The following is a 24,433-nucleotide window of genomic DNA, read 5'->3' on the forward strand; positions in this document are numbered from 1 at the left end:
TTCTATGTTTCATTTCTATCAGATTGTATTTACAAGCAAAAAATAATCATATGCTAAGTGTGGGAGATCTTGTTAAAGGAGTAGGGCAGTATTTTTTTTATCAGTCATTGCACATATTTAATTTAGAAGCATGTTTAAAAAAAACAACACATTATATATAATTTAAACAGAATTTCAAAAGTCACCTATTTCAATACCAAAACTGAAAATTATTTGTTTCTACCTTTGCTGTCTGGAGTGTTTTTCCTCATTGTACAGTTCTTGCCCTTGTCTCTCTTCTGACCCTGTTTTCTTGGTTCACCTCCTTTCTTTCCGTGTCTCTAGTCTTTTGTCCATCTCTCCTTCCCACGCCATCTGCTTGTCTGACATTTTAATTTTTACTAATCTCCATCTCTTTCCTCCTTCAGCCTCCCACTCATTCACCTCTCTCCACCTCTCTACCTCTCTGCCCCTCTCTCTGACTGCCTTTCAGCTTTCACCCCTATCTGCCCTCTGTCTTCAGCTCTCTCTTCCAGACCCTTCTGTCTCTCACATACTTTCATTTCTCTCCTTTTCTCTCAAAGCCCTCTGTCTCCCCCTTTCTGCCTTTCCTCCTGGCTTCCACCCCATTGCCTCCATCCCTCCCTTCTTCCACTGCTATTTCCCTTAATCCCTTCACCGTATACTCTCTTTCCGTCTCTATTTGTATTTCCCTCCTGCCTCAAGGCCAACAGCCAGAGTACTGATACGCAGGCACTTTTATATCGAGGGCAGTGGCATAGCCAGAACTGGATTTTTTTTAGGGGGCAATCCCATAATTAACATGGGTGGGCAATACGACCAGCCCCCCACCCCGTCACCCAATTTGCCACAGGTTTTCATGGGGAGGGAGCAATCTCCAGTTGCACTTGCCCCGCTGGTGCTGTTTCTCAAAATAGCGCTGGCTGACCCAAGGCTGACATCATTTTCAAATTTGTTCAATATAACAAAATAGTGCCGGCAAACCAAGAAGCCAGTGCAACTAAAAAAAATTAGAAAGTGGTGCTGGCCTTGGGTCAGGAGAGACTGGGGATCGCTCCTGCCCAGTGAAGACCCACAGCGGACGGGGTTAAGAGGCAGGGAGAATGGCTGGCCACAAATACAGGAGGTGGCTCTTGTGCAGGTTCCTAGTCTGCAATGCATCCTGGTGGCAGCAGCGGTTCCATCAGATTGACTGCTGGTGGCAGAGAGGGCACTTGCGGCAGTAAGGGATCTGAGCCAAAAGTGAGGGGGCAGAGCTCCCGGAGGCCCACCTAGGGCTACAACCTAATCAAGGGGCTTTTGATTGAAAATGATCATGAGTAACTATGAAGCAAGAACTATATGTTCTCCAAAAAAATAATATATATGCATATACATTAATTATTAGAAAGAATGGTGCGACATGGCCCATCCTCTCAGTCACTCACCTGCTCCATATCCCTCTCCCATTACTCTGTTCTCAATAATCCCATACTATGCACTCGTTCACCTTCTTCTCCCAGGAACTTATTCACATCTCTCGCCCCTGCCTCCCTTTCCCATCATCACGTCTACATGTCTCTCAAACCTCATCTTTCCTCATAGCCTTCATCTATCTCTTATTCATCATCTCTCCCTTACTCACTCCCTTCACCTTTCCATCTCTCACTCCCATTGCCTCTTCCAGCCACCCATCTCTTCCTCCTATTTCTCCATCTCCATCTTTTCACTTCCTCATTTCTTACACATTAACTCCTCCTAGCCAGAATCGCCTCTTCTTTCCATCTCACCCCTTCCCTGTCTTCCAGTTCCTGCTGTTTCTCACTTCCTCCTAGCTCTTCACCTCCTCTCCCCTCCTCTCCCCTTCTCCATCTCAAACTATTCCAGCCCTTCTTCTCCATTTCTCCCACCAATCCATTTTTACTCTCTCTTGCCCTTTCCCTTCCCATCTCTCCAACCTTTTTCATTCAGCTTTTCTACCAAAGCAATGGCAATCAACAGAGGCCCCAGGTCGCGGCGGTTCCCTCGCTCCTAGTCTTGCCTACACTGGCTCCTTTACTTGCAGGCAGCTGGCAGGGGTATACCAGCTCCCTTAATTGGCTGTGGCCCTGGGAACTCTGGGCTGAGTCCATCCTTTTGCAGCTGAACAGGGGCCCCACACCAGCTCACTCACTTTTTAGCTGCATCACCTCTAGGCTACAATCCACCCAGAACCTCTCAATGGACAGTAGAACAATGCACCACATTGAGTTCCTCACATATATTGGTCTGATTGCCTCATCCATCCTTATTTGGTGACAACCTACAGGAAAGTGGCGCAAAGGAGCAGGCCGGCAGCAGAGAAAAAGAACAGGACTACCTGTAACGTCAGCTGTGGGGGCAGAGACCGGAAAGCTGGAGCTCCTGTTCTGCCTGGATGCGCCCTCCTCCACTAATGTTTTTGTTTTCTGCCTAGAATGGAAACATACATGGCAAAAAGAGGCCGAAGGGCAGCTAGCAGACCATGAGCACAAATTGTCCTCAATCTGGCTTCACAGCCATCTGCTCTGGGAAGACCCAGTGGGGGAACTGGGAAGCAGGAGGGAGGGAGGGCAGACAGCTTGGGAATCTCCCAGAAGGTCCAGGCGACTTGGCCTGTCTCATTTTCAGAGGGCTCTGATTGCAGATGTGCAGAAAATAAGGAAATATTTCTTTTCCTAGAGAGGGGCAAATGCCTAGAATCACCCTCTGACAAAGGCGATTGCAGCCAATTTAGGGACAGAAATCTAGCACACTTGGTACAGATACAGAGGATGGTGGTAAGGACAAGGGAGGGTGAAGGCCAATGATGATCAGGTCTGTGATAGGAATGTGCAGAGGCAAAAGTTTTGTTTCAGTTCATTTATTTGTTTCATAGATCATCAAAACTGACTGGTTCATTTCAGGTGAAAAAATGTTTTTGTTTATCCATTCCATTTGTTCATTTGTTTCCCATTAAAAACAATGAGAGAAGCAATGCAGCCTATTTTAAGCTCCAAAATTGGGTTTTTTTTAATCAATTCTAATGAATCTAGACGGTAGACAACATTAGAAGGAATATTAGCATTCCAAGGATTATTACTGTGTCAAAGTGGCAACAAAAGTGGCACGAATAGTGCCAGGCACTGTAAAGACGCAAAATGGTGCCAGCAGTGGCAGAAGTTCCCCAAGGCATCATGAGAGGAGCAAAGCAGCAGCAAGAGTGGCAAGAACACCTCAATGCACCAAGAGAAGGACAAAGGACACCAACAACAGTGTGGCATAAACCCCCTCAAAGCAGCATGAGAGGGGCAAAATGGCACCAAGAATAGCATGAGCATCCCAAGGCACCATGAAGGGGGAGCAAAGCAGCAAAGTTGGCAGGAAAATGCCAAGGTGTTGGTAAAGCACATAGAATGGCATGAAGACCTCCAAGACCTTGAGAGATGCAAAGCAGCCACCCACATTGGCAGGTACAAGGCTCCAAATGAGGGGAAAAGAGCACCTACCAAATTGGTATAAAGCCCAGAGCAGGGAGAAGCCAGAGGAAATCTCTGGAGAAGGCCTGTAGTGTTCTTATTGTGGATAATCAATCAATCACCAGAAGCTAGAAATCCTCACCTACGAATTCACTCAATACAAAAAAGGAGGATGTATTATCCACTAAAAATTTTTTTTAGTGGATAAGAATCAAAAAATGTTTTGGAATAAATAAAGGAACAATACCAAATGATTATATATCAAGTGCTTGAATAAACGCTGAATTTGCCTGGGGTCCATTGCGTGGCGAGAGGCGATGGATTAAATTCCATTTGCACTAATACTGATGGTATTTGTTCCTATGTGAAGAGTTGATAAGGTTAATTTATCTAACACTTTAAAAATCATAAAAGAGAACATAATACATCCTCCTTTTTTGTATTGAGTGTTCTTATTGTGTACATCAGACCTCAGACCTGCATCTATATAGGGCAAAACACTAATTGAGCTATCTAGAAGCCAGAAGATAGGGAACATAGTATCCTTGGGCAGAGGGAAGCCAGACAAAACCCCTGGAGAGAAGGAGGCCTGATATAGTTTCCCTGTGGCATATTTTGGGGAAGGAACTGGGCCTTTAGGCTTGGTCTTCCTTTGCTGTGGTATAATCTCAGCCCCGTTTGTAAAGTTTGACTCCTCCACCTCCTCACTGAAGGCTAAAACACTACTGACTAGTGGTCCTACATTCTCTTCAGCTACTAGCTATTCAATATACTGTGATTCAGGGAATCTAGGATATTAATTCTTCTTTGCAAATATAGAGAAGACCTTCAGGGACATAATAGAGCAATCCCATCTCTCCAGTCTAGCAGCTGTTGTGCTGTTTTGGAGGAGCAAGATCACCTGGCAGGAAACTATCACTTTGATATTGTAGGAATTGATCCTGTATCTAGGACCTGCCCTTCAGGTGATGCTTTATCCTCTTGTGTCTCCAGAGTTCCATGCCTAGGAAGGAAGGATTAGGATGGCTGTTGTAATTGGTGATTCAATCATTAGAAAAGTAGATAGCTGGGTGGCTGGTGAGTGTGAACATAACTTGGTACTTTGCCTGCCTTGTGTGAAGGTAGCAGACATGACCAAGATAAGATTTTATAGAATACTGTGGAGGAGCCACAGTATTTTATAGAATACTGTTGAGGGGGCTATATTTAGGCTTTTAGGTAGGAAATTGAAATCTAGATCTCCAGGGTTGTATTCTTAGAAATGCTCCCCATTCCATGCACAGGAACCCAGAGGCAGGCTGAACTCCAGAGTGTCAATGCATGGATGAGAAGATGGTGCAGGAAAGAGAGCTTTAGATTTGTTAGGAATTGGGGCACATTCTGGGGAAGGGGAGTCGATTTTAACAGGTGGGGCTCCACTTTAATCAGAATGGAACCAGGTCACTGGCACTAACTTTTAAAAAGGAGATAGAGCAGCTTTAAACTAGAACATGTGGGCAAGCCAACAGTCACTCAGCAGCACATGGTTCAGAGGGAGGTATCTTCAAAGGATAGTGGCAAACCAAGTAAGTCAGAGTGTTGTTGAAAAAGCTGAAAAATCCTAGATGAATTTAAATATAGAACATGCATATAAAAATGACTCCAAACTGCTTGTTTCATCTGACGAGAAGCAGGTTGTAGGTACATATAAAAATAAAAAAACAAATAAACCTACTTTAAAATGTATGTATGCAAATGCTAGAAGTCTGAAAAATAAGACGAGAGTTTGAATGTTTGGCACTAAAGGAAGATATAGACATAATAGACATCTCATAGACCTGCGTGAAGGAGGATAACCAATGGGACAATGTGATAGGGTACAGGGCAGTTAAAATGGGCGAAGAAGTGAATATGAAGCAGTGCCCCTATGTTCCCCATTAGACTGGTGTAGGACCAGGCTAGATGCCTGGTCCCCTTTAATTCCCCTTGTGAGAAAGAACTCTGTGGGCGGGGCCCAGCTGGGGAAGAATAAGAGCTGGGATCCAGGTGGGGGATAGTCAGACCAGGCCCAGGTCTCCAGGAGGAAGGCAGCTCCTGTAGAAGTTTGCTGTCCAAACACTGAGCTGTAACAAAGCTGTATGAGTACTGAGGGAAGCGGTACTAACTGTGAGTAATTGGAGTACACTGTTTGGAAGGTAAAGGCAGTCTACTAATGTGTATGTGTTAAAGTGGCAAAAAAAGATAAATTGTTTTAAGAAAGGCTGGAATCAGTCCAGGTTTGTGTCAGGGGATCACCGCTCAGTCCTATAATGGCACTATATGTTAAGGATGGGCTAAGGTCCAGCAGGATAAAAGTTTTGCAGGAAACAGACTGTACTCTGGAATCCTTATGGATAGAAATTCCAAGGGTAAAAGGGAAGAGTAAAGAGTATAGTAGTGGGTATATTCTACCATCCTTGAGGCCCAGACAAAATGTAGAAAGAAAGACAAATAACTGCCAATGTGGTTTAATAGTGAGGTGAAAGGCAATTAAAGCCAAAAGAAAATCTTTAAAAGAAATGGATAGCAGCCTCAAATGAGGAAAATAAGAAAGAGCATAAGCACTGCCAAGTTAGATATAAAAAATGTAATTAAACATGCTAAGAAAAGAGATGAAAAAGTGTTATTACTTGTTTTTAAGTACATTCGAAGCAAAAAGCCTGAGAGGGAATCAGTTGGACCACTAGTTGACCATGGAGTAAAAGGAGTGATCAGAGAGGACAAGGGAATAGCAGAAAAACTAAATGAATTTTTTGCCTCTGTCTTTACTGAGGAGGATGTCTGATCATACCCACACCAAAAACAATTTTTGATGGTGATGACTCTGAGCAACTAAACAAAATCACTGTGAAACTGGAGGATGTAATACATCAGATCAACAGACTAACGAATAACAAATCAATCCAGAGTTCTGAAGGAACTCGAACATGAAATTTCAGACCTGTTTCTGGTGATTTGCAACCTATCATTTAAAACAGCCAGAATTCCTGAAAACTAGCCAATGTGATGCCAATTTTTAAAAAGGGCTCCAGGGGAGATCTGGGATGTCAGTGCTCAGCAAAAGGATCTCAAAGATTGACATGGTTTAATGGGGAAGAGTCAACATGGCTTTTGCAAAGGGAAGTATTGCCTTACTGGTTTACTAGATTTTTTGAAGGTATAAATAAGCATGCGGATAATAGTGAGCCAGCTGATATGGTGTATTTGGATTTTCAGAAGGCATCTGACAAAGTTCCTCGTGAGACTCCTCGGGAAATTGGAAGGTCATGGGATAGGAGGCAGGGTCCTACTGTGGATTGGGAAACAGATGGTAGGACTACTGCTGGGCCTCTCTCTTTAAGGGAGCTCTTCCATCCCCTTTATTATTTCTTTGCATTTCTTTGTTTGATATGTCTTTTTTGAGACAGGGTGACTAAAACTGCACACAGTACTCAAGGTGCGGTCACACCATGGGTCTGTACAAAAGCATTATGATATTCTCAGTTTTGTTCTCTACTCCTTTACAAATAATTCCCAACATTCTATTTGCTTTTCTGACTGCCACCAACACTGAGCCAAAGATTTCAAGATATTGTCCATAGGGACTACAAGGTCCTTTTCCTAACACAGAACTCAGCATCATGTACCTGAGTTGGGATTATTTTTCTCTATACTTTGCACTTGTCCACATTAAATTGCATCTGCCCTTTAGCCACCCAGTCTCCTGGTCTGCAGCTGTTGATCTGCCACCACTTGAAGAAACACTATAAGGGAATGCTGTGGAGCATGGTGCTATGCAGACTAGAGATGAGGAGACAGACAAAGAGTGAGGGCTGAGAAGGAGAGCAAGGGAGAACCAGGAGAGGACTGGGAAGAAGAGGAAAAAACAGAAGGTGGGGAGGATAGGCCTATGGGAGAGATGCAGAGATGAGGGTAGAGAAAAAGGATGGTAAGAGATGGAGAATAGAATGAGAGGGTAAGAAGGAGAGATGGCAGCGTGAGTTAAAGAGAGTTAGAGGGATGGGGCATGAAAGACGTGGGGAGAGATGGAGCGGAGGGATAGACAAGGAGGGAAGAAAGAGATGTATAGAGAAATGAAGTGAAATAACATGGGAGAAAGAGGTTAGATGTCAGTGACATAGAAGGATAGGAGGGGGAGATGGAGAAATCAGGTTGAAACCCACAAGGTCGGGGAAGAGAAGTAGGTAAAAGAATCAAAAGAAGACAAAATAAAAACAAAGAACAGACTGAACAGGATGATAGATTTATTTTCAACTTAAATATTGAATTATTTGGCTTTAGAATGTTTGAAATGTATGTACTTTTCTTAAATACTTTTTAAATCTCTAGGTATAATTGACATGGTACTTCTCTGCTTTATTTTGTTTTATCTCCTGCACTGGCTATCAGATACTATTTGTTTACTTCTGGCATTTTTATTTTTTTTTGTGGTAATGGGAAAGAAGGGTGCACGTTTTGTAACTCTTGCTTCTGTTTCTCTCTGCGATCCAAGGTTCCCTGAAATCAACAATCTAGGCATGGGCTGTATATGTCTCTATATTAGGAACTTCCATGTGATTATATGGAAGGAGCTTTCATTTGTTCAGAGGCCTTCTGCCGCCATCTGCTGGCAGCTCACTTCATTTGCACCTCTTCATCTTGCTACATTGCAGTCTTCCAGTTCTTTGGTGCCTTAAAGCTTCCTCATCTGGGTTGAGGACATGTTACTTTTTGCTATGACAATAAAAACTGTTTAAACACAAAAAAAAAAAAAAAAAGCATAAGAAGTGCCTTGCTAGGTCAAACCAGTGGTCCATCAAACCCAAGATTCTGTCTCCAACAGTGGCCAATCCAGGTTATTAGAAAGTACATGGCAAATACTAAGCTTATTAACCTGTTTAGCTTTTCCTTATAAGGGAGCTGTCCAACCCTTTTTCATTTTTGTTACCCTTCCCTCTACCCCTTATAGTTTTATCTTTTTTGAGATGGGGCAATGTTATGTGTGCAGCAAGGGGTGCTCTATCTATATGGAATGCTCTGGGCTCAGTGCGAGACACTCTCTTGCTTCTTCTTGCCATCTTTTATCTTTTCCAGTTGTGCAGCTCCCGCCTAGAACAGAGGCGGGCAATTCTGATCCTCAAGGGCCACAAACTGGTTGGCTTTTCAGGATATCCCTAATGAATATACATGGTAGTGATTTGCATACAGCTGAGGCAGTATGCATGCAGATCTCTTCCATGCATATTCATTAGGGGTATCCTGAAAACCCAATCACTTTGTGGCCCTCAAGGACCGAAACTGCCCACTCCTGACCTTGGAACGGGTAGCATCTTTGTGTTTTGTTTTTGGCAAGATAATTCTATTATACATGTGGCCATGAAAATCTCAGAAAACAAAGTTATCCATGCAGACTCCAACAAGCACAAGTTTAGGAAGTCTTCTGTTGTATTTATGGCTATGGTTTAGATCAGTGGTTCTCAACCTTTTTTCGGCCGGGACACACCTGACAGATGGTTCTCACATGCATGACACACTGAACATGTGACCGTCATGGGGAAAAATATAAATATACATTCTGCATCCTCAGGAACCCCCTCGACCCCCAAAAATGGGTGCAGAGCAGAACTAGAACATTACCTGTACAGCTCACCATACAAAAAAAGATATTCTGGTTCTGATGACATCTCAGTAAAAGCAAAACAAACTCTCTTTACTGGCATGCACAATACCCCTCCTTATGAAAATACAGTAATTTACCACTACAAATATTTAACCAGGCCCTAAACACTAAACACCTCCTATTAGGAAAACAAGGCAAGACAAGCTGCTATAGATAGATCCCCACTCAGAAATAATTGTAAAACTATATTAATAAATGTTACAAAACAGCTGATGAACAGAATAACATCCAACAATTAAAAACTCATAAAAATTATTAAAAATTGTCCAAATATCAATAAAATATTTCAAAACAGCAGGCACATTACATAATACCCAATAATTAAAATGGCAGTCAATCAAGAAAAATAAACGTAATCACTAAATTAAAGCTGGCCCCTCTAGCTTAAACTTCTGGTCTCATGATTAGGAATGTTTTCCTCCTTTCTACCACAGAATAGTTCTAAACGATTACGCATAAACCTTTTCAATATCAAATCTCTATCTTCATCCTTGCAAATGTATGTTATAGCATCAGAATTATAAATACATATTCTTTGAACCTTCCCAATTGCAAAGGTTTTTAGAACTACATATCCCAGAGAGTCCTGATGTGTGATCGGTGCAATGTAGAGATACCTGCAAATTCACGCGGTGTGTTATAATGTCGATTATATTGATTTCCTAGGACTGCTTAAATATATCTCCCCCTATTTCTTGGAATAATACAGATTTGATGATGTTAATGTCTGGAAAAATGCTATCTTTCTAAATTTAATTATCTGTATACTGTAAATATTTACAATGTTGTAACTTTGAAAATATAAATTTAAAAATTTTTTTTTTTAAAAAAAGCCACCTTTACTTACCCCCTCCAGCAACTCTCCTACTCCTTTCCCTTGCAGGCCAATAGAACACACGAGAAACAGCAGTGGCTGCTGAAGCTCTGTCCTCACAGTCCTCTTCCTTAGGGCCCACAACCAGTCACAACCAGTCTCTGTCTCACACAGACCAGTAATCTCCCTAACCAGTTTCTGTCTCTCTCCCACACATACACCAGTCACCTCCCTGACCAGTCTCTGTCTCTCCCACAATCACACACACCAGTCACCTCACTGACCAGTCTCTGTCTCTCACACACAGTCACCTCGCTGACAGTCTCTGTCTCTCTCACTCATACACATACACACACCAGTCATCTTCCTGGCCAGTCTGTCTCTCTCTCACAGAAACGCATCACCTCTGACCAGTTTCTCTCTCTTTCAATCACACACATGCTCTGTCACTTACAACCACACACACACACTGCCATTCATGCACCCATTGTACCACACACACACAAGCTGCCACTCATCACCCAGGCACCCATTCTACCATACACACAAACAAGCTTACATGGAGCCTATTCTCATTGTTTGGCCCAATAAGCCTGGCCTCTGCTTATCAGCCGCCGCTGGCCTGACCTCCGGTGGCGTGCAACGTTTTTCCAGCTGCCACCGTCCTGGCCTCCGGTGGTGCGCAGGGTCTCTCCGCTCTTCGGCCCCGCCTGTGATTCACAGGTTTCTCCACTCTTCAGCCGCTGGTAGTGGTGTGCAGTGTCTCTCCATTCTTTGGCCCCACCGGCTTGGCCTCCGGTGGTGGCGCACAGGTCTCTTCACTCTTCAGCCGCCGTGGCCTGGCCTCCGGCAGTGATGCGCAACGTCTCTCCATTCTTCGGCCTGGCCTCCAGCAGTGGCGCACAGATCTCTCCACTCTTCAGCCCCATCCCTGGGGAGAAGGGAAGCACAAGCAGGGCAGTGGGACACCGGGAGCCGTGACACACCTGCTGGTGCTTGGCGACACACTGGTTGAGAACCGCTGATTTAGAAGACCAATATGGACCCCCATATTCTGTCATATAGGCTAGATTTGTGTTTGAGCGAGCAAGAGAGAAAGTTTTTCAAAATTAGCAATGTCCTGCACTTGCCTTTGCCTGTACTCTATCTTGGGAGCATATTTCCATAATGAAGTTATCATAAAGCGACCCACATGTATTAACTGAGCCAATAATTCACTCTCCTCTTTGGTAAGAATCCATTTAGGCATCGTCCCCAGCAAATACATTTCTGGCTCAAAGGGGATCTGTTTTTATAGGATATTTCAAATTCAGCCTGTATCTCTTCACAAAAGCACTGAACATGTCTACAAGATCATCACATATGTATAAATGTACCCTCTTGGGTTAACATGTTCAGTAGAAGGCAGTGGAGAATTTGACATAAAATGTTGGGTATCCATAGGCTCTATGTAATAGCCTATATAACAAGTCCACCCTCCTACTACAAATTGAAATTTTTGCTTTCCTAGTCCAAATCCGCTGCCACTGCTTCCAGTCGAGGTCAACACCTAGACCAGCATCCCATTTATCCATTAGCAGCAGTAGATGCTCCCTTGCCCCCTGAAGGGCCCTGGATAACCACATAGTAACATTTTCCCACCAGTCTTGCATATCTGGGCTAGAAGTATGGATGTGGATAGTTGTGGATTATTGCATAGCGAGGACACTGGAGATAGATTATCATATGAAATGTTTACAATTGGCATACCTCTCTCCAAGCTCTGAGCGTATGCATAATCAGTAAATACGATCTGGCTATTTTCCAGGTCAACTGCAAGTCCTCAGACAGAAATAACAAATTGTCTAGCTCTATGCTCTCTGCAGCTCCACTTTCCAGTGACAAACATGCCAGATGAGGTTCGCGCTTCAACTAGTCCTTGGCAAAGCTAAACCTTGCAGCCCAATAATACCCTCTTAGCCATAGTAGAACTATACCTTCTTCTTTCATAGATCGGTACAAAGTCTGTAGTTTTATCCTTGGAAACTTTCCCTTCCATATAAATGTAGTCATCCAACTTTACAATGAAGTGAAAAACCCCTAATTGAGGGAATGAGGAATATGTTAAAATAAATATAGCAGTCTAGAGAGGATGTTCATCTTAAGTACAGTTATTCTGCCTACCCATGACAACAGTAAATCATTCCAGTCTTTAAGATCAACTTGTATTTTGTTCACAATGGGGACATAGTTCAGTTTGTATATATCTTCTAGTTTCCTGGGAAAAATACTCCCAGGTACCGGAACCCATCCCATGCCTCCCAGAAAGGCACCTGATCCCCATGGAAGCATAAGAGCACCCCGGAACAAATATAAAAAGCTCCAGCTTTTGGTAATTGACTTTGTACTAGGGATGTGCAGCAGGGACGGATACGTTCGATTCAGTATTCATATTCGTCGGGACCCAAATCCATTACATCCGTTTTCGGGGGACCCCAATTCGTCCATTAGTTACGTATGGTATTCGTTTCCCATTAAAGTTAAAAAAAACACCCCCATCCCAACCCTTTAAATTTAATTAACTACAACCCCCACCCTCCTGATCCCCCCCCCCAAGACTTGCCAAAAGTCCCTGGTGGTCCAGCGGGGGTCCTGGAGCATTCTCCTGCACTCGGGCCGTCGACTGCCGGTATTCAAAATGGCGCCGATAGCCTTTGCCCTTACTATGTCACAGGGGCTACCAGTGCCATTGGTCGGCCCCTGTCACATGGTAGGAGCACAAGATGGCACCGGCCGTCCATTGCTCCTACCATATGACAGGGGCCGACCAATGGCACTGGTAGCCCCTGTGACATAGTAAGAGCAAAGGCTATCGGCACCATTTTGAATACCGGCAACTGAGGGCCCGAGTGCAGGAGATCGCTCCAGGACCCCCGCTGGACAACCAGGGACTTTTGGCAAGTCTTGGGGGGTCAGTAGGATGGGGGTTTTATTCGTTAGTGATACGTTCCATTCGTGGGGGTTCGCCATACGTTTCGGAACCCCACGAATACAACGAATAGGGACCTATACGTTGCGGATTGCGCATTCGTTCAAAATAAATGCACATCCCTACTTTGTACCCTGATGCCCTCTTGTACTAAGATCTGTAGCAGCCGAGGGACTGAGGTCTTGAGGTCTGTAAGATACAAGAGGATGTTGTCTGCATATAATGATATCTTGTGATTATGTCCTGCAAATTTTATCCCAGCAATGGCTTTGTCCGTGCATTTAATAAGGGCCAAGGCCTCTATTGCCAAATCGAATGAGCGGAAAAAGAGGACAACCCTGCCTGGTCCCCATTTATATAGGAAATGAATCCTGCAGAGTCCCATTAGTCACTATTCGTGCATACGGATGCGTGTACAATGCTTTTATCCACTGAATAAACTAGGCTTAGCTCATAATTGGGCAGTATGGCAAAGAGAAAGGACCAATGAAGCCTATCAAAGGCCTTCTCTGCATCCTTTGCCATTTGTATTTTTCTGTTAGGGTTAGAATGTTGAATACTCATCTGGTATTATGTGTCGATTGTCTGCCCTCGATGAAACATGTCTGACCTTGGTTAACTAAATTAGGCAGAATATTTTCAAGCTGCAGCACCTTTGCTAACCTTTGCTTAGCTGAGGCACCTTTGCTAAGATTTTTATATCTATATTGAGTAGGAAGGTAGGACCCCGGGTCCATCACATCTCATCCCTTTTTATGTAATGCTATAATTATATCCTCTCCCAGTTGGTGCGGGTATTCCAGGTGTTCCTGCAAGAGCTGTAGGGCATTATGCAGGAAAGGGCCCAGTTCTAGAAAAAAGATTTTATAAAAGTCAAGGTGATACCCATCAGTGTTAGGATTGTGGACCATTGTGTTGGGGTGAGGTTGATGCAACCTAACAGGGAAGGCCCTGTAAGTCCTCACCACCGACTGGCAGAGCAGACGGTGCAGAGACTGGGCTGGAGCTTTGCCTGTACCAACCTCTTTCCCCTCGGGTTGAGCCTTTGAGTTACAGAAGAATAGATATGATGTCAGGCTGAGGTTGGAGGAAGGCGGCAGGCAGGGGAAACGAGAGTCCAGGCTATGGTCAGTGGCAGGTGGCAGGCAAGGGTGGTCATAGTCCAGGCTGAGTCTGAGGCAGGCAGCCGGCAAGAATAGTCAGGGCACAGGCTAAGGTCAGTTCCGAAAATCAGTCCAAGGGCAGGCCGGGCTAGGAGCAAGGAAGGCAAGGCTCAAGAGGCGGAGGTAAGATTGGACAAAGCTGAAGAGATGAAGGCAAGGCTGAAGCAGAAACTCACACTTCCATGAAGGTAGTCAACCCATTGCTGGCATTTCCATATTGCACAGCCAGGGTTTAAATACCCAGTAATGTGATGTCATCAAGGAGCACCAGTGAGGTCTGTTCCTGCCGCGAGGCTTTCATCTGGTGGCATGCGCGATGGGCTTAGAGGGAGGCCCCGACATTCCTTGCCATGTGGGGCAGTGGTGTTCCTGGCCACACAGAGCAGCAGTGCTAGGCTGGTTTAGCAGCATCAAGTGAGTGAGCTGGCTCGGGGGGGGGGGGGGGCTGTGAGCTGGCAAACATAACAATCGGGTCCTGGGCACTTATCATTGGGCAGGAGTGTTACAGCCTTTTGCATTTCCATCAAATTTATGGGCGCGGCTAGTTTTGTGGTTTGAACCTCTGTCACTTGTGGAAGGTTAACCTGGTCGATGACCTCAGCTGTCTCAGCAGGAGACATAGCCTTGGCTCTAACATATAACTGAGAGTAGAATTTCTGAAAAGTTTTATTGATCTCTACCCCTGAGGTATTGCAAATTCCTACTATCATATTACTAACCCACCATTTTTTAATCCATCTTGCCAAGAGAGCCACTGTCTTATTGCCATCTTTATAGACCTTTTGCTTATAAAAGCGTAGGGACCTTTCAACCTGACTTATTTGTAAGTTACTTAGCTTGGCCCTGAGCTTTTGTAGTTATTTCCCAATGGATGTAGAGCAATTTTGTTTGTCCTTCCCTCCAGTTTGGCTATTTTGCGACTCAAGAAAGGCTTCCCTGTTAGGTCTTTGTTGTTTCAGAAAACTAGCATGGCTCATGATCTTGTCCCTTAAAACTGCCTTCAACGTTTCCCATAACAGAACTGGATTATAGTCTGCTGAGGAATGAACAGTTGTAAATTCCTCCACAGTATGGCCCAAACCACATCTTGAAGATCTGGCCTACCCAAAATTAACAAATTAAATCTCCAGTTTGTTTCCCCTTTCCCTATCTGTCCTGCCTGGCTGGACTGTGATCAGAGAAAGGGGCTGACAGGATATCCACCAGCCCAAATGAAGAAAAGAACCTCTCTGAGTCTGAGCACAGGAAAAAAATCAATATGACTGTAAGAGGTGTGGGAAGTTGAAAAGCAGGTATAATCCTTCCCTATAGGATACTGCTCCCTCCACACATCTCGGAGACCTAGCGATTTCATAGGAAACAGCAAGCCTTCTCTCTGAGGAACTCCACCCTGAACATGCGATGATTTATCTAGAGTGGGATCCAGCCACATGTTCCAGTCCCCACATGTAATGATCTCTGATTGAATAAAGCTGCCTATGCGCTACGCTAGCACTCTACAAAATTGAGTTGTTTTTTTTCTAGGACCATATATATACCGTATTGACAAGCGCTAGCAGTCTCCCATTTAGAGAACATTCCAATAATACCATTCATACTTCAGGGTCAGCTTGTGTATAATGTATGACCAGAGGGAGAGTTTTGTGAATCAAGATACAAACTCCTCTGCTTTTAGAGTTTTAGGAGGCATATCCAATTTGCTCCACCCAGTTTCTTAAGTTTTTCATGCTCAGCAGCTGTCATAGGTGTTTCTTGCATCATCGCTATTTAAGCATGTTGTTGCTTGAGATAATTTAAACACTCTCCTCCTTTTGATGGGAGACGCCCAGTCTCTTACATTAAGCGTTATCACACTCATTGTGGAACTAGTCATTATTGCCATTATGCCTATACAGAAAACATTGTATTGTATTTTGCTATTACAGGCAATGAGTGAACCCTCCCCTATATTTGATAGTATGAACATAAATACTGTGTGCTGACTTACTGGTTTCTTTTTTTTCCCCATTATAATAATCCCAACTCGAACTGTAACAAACCCCAACAGCCAATCTCCCTTCATCCCACTCCCCCACCAGCATCAACCTTGACCCGCAACAGGAAAAGGGGTGTCTACTCTAACCTCTTTGATGACTCTATTTCCAGGATCCAATGGTACTGCAAGCCCCATCGACTTAAAATCACTCAGCTCTCACAGGCAGGAGACTTCCCAGGGCCTGAAGACTGTTGCAGCATCTCTTTTTCCCCATCCCCTTAACCAAATATCCCACTCCGTCTTCTCCCCTCACAGAAATTTCGTTAATTCCCGATTCTACCTTCTTATGAAAACACTCTTTAAACATCTCGAATTGGAGTTCTCCCTCCTATTTGTCTGGTTTGCTGGCTTCTTCCCGTCACTGTTTGAAAGCTCAAGTTGTGACTGCTCATATTTCCAGTCTCACCGTGTTAAGAGTCCTGACATACCAACCATCGGACCTGACCGCAACCTGTCACTACTGTACGCATTCTAATGCTAGCAGTGTTCCACTGCAGGCCTTCCACTGCACGTACTTGCAAACTCCTTCCCCACCGGTGCCGTGCATGCATCAGCACATCATGACAATGAGTCCAATTCACAAAGTCCACCCCTCTGAGGCCAGCAGCACTATGGATGTTGGGACATGTAAGCTCCGTTTCCCATCACTACCAATGGCGGGCACTCTGTACTCCATAATCCCCCTCCCCACCTCATAGCCCCCAGTTCCCCCCCCCCCCCAAACAAACCCCATCTGGCTCTGAAATCCAAGAAAATAGCCATATGGCAAACCATAAAACAACCCATGTCTCACAGTACATGCTTCCAGTCTCCCTTGTTGTTTCTGCATGGCTCTGCAACCTTAGAATTCCATCAATGCAGAGAGCTATGTAGCCGTTGCCTGATATGTTGCATCTCCTGGTAGATCCTTTGCAAATTTCACAGCTTCTTTTGCACTCTCAAACAGTTTAGTAGCTCCATCATGAAAGGCATGCAGTTTTGCTGGTTAGATCAGAGCATATTGCACATGTTTTGCTCTCAACATTTTCTTGGCTTGCAGAAAGCTCTGGCACTGTTTTTGTAGTTCCACTGAAAAATCTTGAAAAATCTTGATCTGCTGCTTGTTGTGTTTAATAAGCTGCAAGTTCCTGGAAGTCGACATGATTTTAACCTTGTCCCCAAAATTGTGAAGCTGGATGATTACTGCTTTGGGCCTCACATTTCCCCCTGGCCTAGGGGCAATAGCTCTGTGTACCTGATTAATTTTAAAGAATGAACACATGTCTTGCAGCTGCAGTACCTGGGGCAGCCAGGTCGCAAAGAATTTCACCGTATTTGACCCCTCCACACCCTCCGGTAAGCCTACTGTACAAATATTGTTCCATCTGCTTCTGTCTTCCTTATTCTCTTGTCTGTCATTTAGTTGCTTCATTACCTTTTCCAGCTTATCCAGCCTCCAACTAGTAGCAGTAGCTGACGTCTCTATTTCTTCTGTTCGCTCCTGTAAATTTTCAATTTTTGCGGTATGCTCAGACATTGTGGCTACTAAATTAGCAATCTGCTCCACTACAGATTCCAGCTTGACTCGAGGCTATTTGTCATTTGGGCCCCGATCTTGTGCATCGTGTCACGGATTGCACTGATTGCGTCTCCAGAGAGGCCTGCTTCACCTGCTGAATCCTCACTGGAGCCAGTCTCTTAGGCACTTTCTCTGGAGCAGGTTTTCTCGGGGTCTGCTTGGGTCTGGCATTCTGCGCTGCCTAGATCAAGGGCAGTGATCACTTGGGTTACCTCTTTGGCCATAGTTGAGGTGCAGAACACTGGATTCTATGAAGAATGTTGTGAGGGAGACCAGGAGCCTGCTAGCTTAGCTGCTACGTCGCCATCGTGGTTCCTGCCAAATGCCTCACTTTTTATTTTTCTTGCCTTCTTCCCTTCCTTGTCTTCTCCCTTCAGCAGTTGCTGTATCTGTTTATTGCCCTTGCTTTCCCCTGCCTGCCCCTATTTCTCTCCTTAGCAGCTCCTGTATTTGTTTATTGCCCCTGCTTTTCCCCTCCTGCCCCCTTCTCCTATCTGCCTGTTTTGATGCCATGGGCATACAATTACAATGCTGCCCCCCTCCCCCACCACACAGATTCTAATGGAGCCATTCATGAGCTTCTCTTTTTTTCCCCCAATAATAAATTTATGAGTATCTGAACACAGTTTATAGTTACACCGGGCTTAGAGTCAGGTTGCCAGATTTCTGGTGGGTGAATCTGGGACACTTGTTCACTGTAGTGCCAGCAGTGATCAAGCAGTTCATTTTAGGGGTGGGGGATGAGGGAGTTGTTGGCTGGTGCACTGTCCCTATAAACAATTGTAATAATCTACTCTCAAAATATACCTAAAAGCACAGAGTCCAATATTCAAATGCTACTTAGCCAGATAAGTCAGATTTATCCAGCTAATCGGTGGCCTCTGAATATCCGGCTACGTAGGATAGCTAGATAAGTTGTGGGTGGATCAGGGCAGTACTACTTATCCAGCTAACTTAAGTCGGATAAGTAGCACTTACAGGGATATTCGGCAGCATAGATAAGCTCCTGAATATCCCATGTAAGTTAGCCGGATAAGTCTTATCCGTATGGATTGCTCTGAATACTGAGGCCAAACTCTTCAAATTTTGTCAGCACATAATATTTCAAACCTAGTACCAAAGTCTTAGGACTGGTGGGTATGTCAGGCATACAAGAGAATGAATTATGCTCCAGAAAAAAAATCACATCAGGCAGCAAAATCCAGATGTTAACATTTAAATTCTGTGTGAGAGACATATCTAGGTCAGAGACTTTGAACTGGGTCATGGGATATTGGAAACTGAGTTTATTAATATTCTCTATCAGTTCCTTTTTTGTTCTTTCTCTGTCCTTTTTTCTTTTCTGTTTTTTCCTTCAAAGTGGCTATTCTAATATTTTATCTTTCTTCTTCTGCTCTCGTTTCTTTTCTCCTTTCTTCTCATATTTTTCCTGCCTACTCACTTACTCACCTTTCCCCATTTCTTCTCTCCTCTTTTTCATATGCTTTCTCCTCCATTCCTCTTCCCTCATTATCTTCCTGGATCCTCCCCATCAAATCTAACATCCTTGGCACTTTACAAGAAGACATGCATAATATCATAAAATAAATTCATATAAAATCATTGAGTGAGTCACCTGATTGTGATTCCTCTCCAGAAAGGGCTAAAAGCAATGAAGGGAATGAAGCCAGCACAGATCCTGGATGGCAAGAGCCCATGTGAGAGATACAGGGAAGCTCATGCTGGAGCTTCATAGCCTGCCCTGGAGAAGGCAACACAGACTGTCCAGAAGGGGGCAGTACTGAATGACATGTAAGAGGCAGCAGTGAGTAGCCAAAGGAAGGCAATATGATGAACCCTGAGAGAGGCGCTGCCAAGGAACCAGATGGAGGGCACTTCTGTGGAGAGCCCAGAAGGAAGAGCCACAGAGAGCCCTGTCAAAGGGAATGTAGTAGAGACCTCAGTGAGAGGGACTACAGTGGAGCCAGTGTATGGCACTGACAAGGAGTCAGTGAGAGCCATGGTGGATTCGCCAGAGGGTGCTGATCATGACAGTGCAGAGGAGGCACAAGTCATGGAGAGAAGGGTGAATTCACTACAAGTCCCACAGCCAGTCCAAGGATTCCTGCTAGGGGGAACTGGAACCTGGAGCCAGCAATGGACTTAATTAAAGGACTGGGGTGTGCACTGGGACAAGGCCACTGCAGAAGGTACTAATAGAGTTGTCTGAGGTAACCCTAATGTGTGGAGATGAGACTGACCTGAGAACCCCAATCCCAAGCATAGCTGATGGAGGCAGAAGAAGGGGAATAGGGATGTGAGGCACTTCCCTGGATGGGATCCAGGGGGAGTGAAAAATGCTCAGACAATGAGATCAAGTTGAGGGGGGGGGGGTGTATGTGATGAAATGACCCTGTTTTCCCCCTTTTTGTGCATGCAAGACCAGGCTAGTTGCCTGGTCCACCTTAAATCCCACAGAGGGAAAGAGCTCTGTGAGCGAGACCCTGCAGGGCAGAGAGTCCTGAGGGCAAGACCAGCTGGGGCAGCATAAGAGGGTATGCCCAACTGGGTTCAGGAGGCCCCTGTAAATCTATTCTGACCTAAGCTGCAGGTAATGGGAAATGTACTGCAAAGGTAGGCAGTCATTCTTATTGATGAAGTGCTGTGAATGTGAATAAAGTGAAGTTGCATTGGAAAAGGCTGGTTTTCTGTTCCAGCCTAGGTGATTTGTTCAGTCACCCTCACAGGGAGATACCTGGGGGGAGGGTGAAGGGGGAGGGAGATATATATGAGGAGTGGGGTGTGGACAGGGAGAAGGAAACTGTACATGGGGTAGGGTAGGATGGAGTTGCAGGCAGGAAGACAGAAAGAGAACTCAGGATAGGAATATTAAAGTGGGAGAGAGGAACCAGGGTAGAGGGAGAGAATACAGGATAAGCAGGGAAGGAGGAAGGATGTCCAAAGATAGGAAGAGGAGCAGAGAGAAGAAAGGGCATGGGGGTGGGGGGATGAAAAGGGAGTGAGGACCCAGGGTAGAGGCAAATGGGTCTGAGTATTGGTTGGAGGGAGAATGTATCACTGAGGAAGAGAAGTTGGTTCAGGAATTGAAGATGTGAACTGGGGATGGGGGTGGGGGGGGGGGAGGGAGAGAAGATACAGGATAGAGAATGATGGAAAGGGACAAAAGACCCAAGAAGAAGGGGTGAAAGGACAAGGGATGGCAGGCAAAGAGAGGTAAGAGGGTCAGAATTGGCAGTGGATGGAAAGTGAGAGGACCCTGGATTAGGATGGGTAAGGGGGGGCGGGGAGGGGACAAAGAATCCAGGGAGATAATGTAGAGGAGTGCAAGAGGAGGAAAGCACAGGAGAAAGGAGAAGAGGAAGAATGGGGAATGGATAGCGGGCAGGAAGAATAGAAAGAGGAGGGAAGGTGGAAGAGGAGAAAGAAGGAATGAAGTAGGAGAACGAGAGGGAACAAGAAAGGGGAGAGAAAGTATTAAAATACTATATCTGGTGCTGAAGGAAAGAGACAGAAGGAAAAGACAGAACTGATTCAAAAAATGAAAAAGGAAAGTTACCAAAGAGAAACAGAAAATAAAAATAACATTAAAAAGGGAAACAGATGAGCTGAGAAAAAATGAGCCACAGACCCCTAAGGTTGGAAAACTAATTTATTCTGAATATTAATTAACCAATATAAAGAATCATGGGAACCATTCAAAAAAAAAAAATGATGGTCTGCCTGCATGTTTCTGCAGAGAGAGAAGTTTATGTTTTGAAAAAAGCTGAATTTGACTGGCTGATTTGGCTTCTGTGTAGGACACATCCCCAAATGGGTGACATTAGATAACTAACATTTTGTGGATGGAAAATGCAAAGAGTTGCTCAGTTGATAGAAAGTTGTATATATATATATATAGGTACTTGGTTATTACAACTTTTCCTGACAGGAAACTTCCCCGGATTCCCCATTGGACAAACTGTGGCCTGCAGCGATCTGTGTCCTGGGACTGTCCGCCTGGTCAGTGATATTGCTGGCCAAGCTTGTTTGGAACGGATCCTCTGCTGCAATATTCAGGAGACCTCCCGTCACTGTGACTCCTTAGTCCCAGAACTCCGAGGGAGACACCAACCTCCCCCCCCCCCTTCACCAAAAAATCGGATAACCTTAATCTATTTGGAATGCAGCTCTGCCCTATATCAGGCTGGAGGGCAAGGAACTATTGGTTTTCAGAAAAAAAGGTAAAGAGGTGGCTAGTCCCTCAGCTCTGAGATCAGTGATCTTGTTTTGTTATTGGTAAGACTGAACTGTTATTAGGGGTGTCACTCTGAGTGAAAATAATGATGCTCTTGGGTAGGTCTAGGTTTGGATTAAGCTGAGATTAGGGATTACATTAGGGATTAGGCTGAGATTAGGGAAGTTTTAGTATTTTGTGGGATGAGTAGGGTTGGGTTTTGTGGGGTGGGATTTTGGGCTGGAAGGAGGGCTAAGCATGGGAGGGTTTTTGAGTCAGGTTTTATGAGGGGCTGATATGGACGGTTTTGTAGGACGGTGTTGTGAAAGGTAGCTGGGGATATGAATAGATATTTTTTATAATCAATTATTGTAAATATTTTAATATGTTGTTCTCTGCCTTGGGCAGTTCTGGTACCTGGGGAGGTGGTACAAATCATAAATGAAATGACATTGCAGGTGGCAAATTGAGGCACAGGGAAATAAACTAAATTACCCGAGGTCACACTTTGAGAGAGTCAGTGGCAGAGGCAGAGGTAAGTCTTGAGCTCATGTCCCAAGACTTCCTCTGGCCATATTTACAAATGATTCAAAAGTAAGTGGCATATTAAATATAAGGGCCCACCAATTTCTTACTAGGTGTATGTGCCTCACAAGGAGGACATATTGCATTTGGCTAGAGTAGGTAGTTGGATGATACCATTTTCTAAGCGTCTCCTATAGGGTATGCCTTAATGCTGCATTCTAGGGGTTTTAGATACTGACCCTGAGATTTTTCCAAAGTTTTGGAGAAAGAGAAGTCCAGTGTGAGTGGAAAGAACACATAGGTTCAAGGTATTGCAATGTGTTGGGCAGGAGTTGCAGATCCAAGTTTTATGGGTTTGGTAGTCTCACATCTCTGGTATGGAAGAAAAGGAGTTGGGAAGCATGTTTGAGGCTTCTAGCTTCTATTTTCTTTTTACTTGTCTTTTTGATTTATGGAGGTCTGGATAACTCGGTGTGGAAACCACAAAAGTCATTTTTGAGATTTTTTTTTTTTGATCCAGCAGCTTCCTTTCATTCCTTTGCACTTCCAGCTCAATTGGAAACAGGTATTAATTTCCCCTACTTCATAAAACCATCCAACTTATGTTTAGTCCAGTCATTCTAGTGACAGTCCTGGGCCATTCACCATGGCTCCTTCCAGGAGCCTGTGGTCTTGGGCCTTGAATCCAGCCATTAGCCTATGAATCCTTCCCCCCTCCCCCCAGGGGGCTGTGAACACTGCCTGTGCAGCATCCCCAGCCTCAGCCAAACTAGGGAACAGAAGATCCGACCTGGGGGATCAAACTGGAGACCTTCCACATTGTAGCACTTACCAACTGAGCCACCGGGCCAGCCCCTGGAGATTTTCTTGGGAGAGCTTTACATGAACTAATCTAGGGTCTTGTACCAGGCACCATGCAGTTGCCAGAAATCATCTCTGGGGAGTTGGATGAGATAGATACTTACGTTAGGTCGAGTTAAGAGAAATACCAAAGGAGAGTATCCTTTAGGTACACAACAGCAGACAGAACAAGGACAGAGTAGATCATCTTTTTGGCGTACAGATAACGGATTGTCCCAGAGAATAAGGGAACCCTGCAACTATTAACTCTGACAAGTCAATTCCATTAACTTCTGGACGGGACTTTGCAAGAATTAGGGGTGATTGCAGGATTGTAACTCAATGTAGGATTCATCTTCTCTGTATCAACTTGTCAGAAACTTTTATTTGCAGTAAATGTATTTCTTTGTTAGCATATCAATCATTGTGTGAGAGTTATTATTTGAGATTGCTGCCAAATCCCAAGCCTAAGGACCTAAAAGAGAGCTCTTTTAGTGTGGTATTATAAATGCATAATTTTTAATTGTGTGTGGGAAGGATCATGGGGGGCAGGGAGGGAGAGAGCTCAAGGCTGATTGGAGGACAAAATATGAGAAACCTTCATGACAACTCTCAGATGGGAGAAGGAAAGAAGAAAGGAGGTAAAGTGTGCATGGTGGTTCCCTGATGCGAGCTGGATGGAATGAATCAAGGGAGAGACCACGTATGATGGTTCCCTAACAGGAGTTAGATGGGAAGGAGGGAAGAGACAGGGCTGGATTAAGAGCCATATTTTCTGGTGTGGCCTCAAGGGGCTAAAGCAAGCCCTGGAAGATGTACAACTGCATGATGGCTCACTGATGTGATCCAGATGGGAAGGAAGAAGGAACGAGGCCATGGAAAACATGACTTCCAGATGAGAGCCAGACTGGCAGTGGCACACATGCTTGGACTCTTACTTTTCTGGTGGAAGAACTTGTACAGTTCTTTCATGACCTCTGTCTTCATGATCTCCTGCAGGAAGCTGTCCTGTTCATCCAGGTGTTCTGGGCTCATGGCTTCTCCGGTCCCTGTCTTCCTGTCGTAGTTATCCAGAAGTTCAATGAAGCATTTGTATGTGGGCTTGGAGAACAGCTCTGTGTTGACGTGAGAGTACAGCCTATAAGAGACAGGTCAGGTACAGGATCAGCTGCAGTCTGTCATGTC

General features: G+C 44.6%; 1 protein-coding gene across 1 annotated transcript in view; it reads right to left on the reverse strand.

The window, feature by feature from the left end:
• ENDOU (endonuclease, poly(U) specific) overlaps window positions 1-24,433 on the reverse strand; it is an 81,386-nt gene that overhangs the window by 17,682 nt on the left and 39,271 nt on the right. Inside the window, exon 5 of the mRNA XM_029595119.1 lies at window positions 24,187-24,386. Within this exon, the coding sequence (XP_029450979.1) occupies window positions 24,187-24,386 (200 nt within the window). The remainder of the gene's footprint in view (window positions 1-24,186; window positions 24,387-24,433) is intronic.

The sequence above is a fragment of the Rhinatrema bivittatum genome, chromosome 3, assembly GCF_901001135.1.
Source record: "Rhinatrema bivittatum chromosome 3, aRhiBiv1.1, whole genome shotgun sequence".
Taxonomy (NCBI): Eukaryota; Metazoa; Chordata; class Amphibia; order Gymnophiona; family Rhinatrematidae; genus Rhinatrema; species Rhinatrema bivittatum.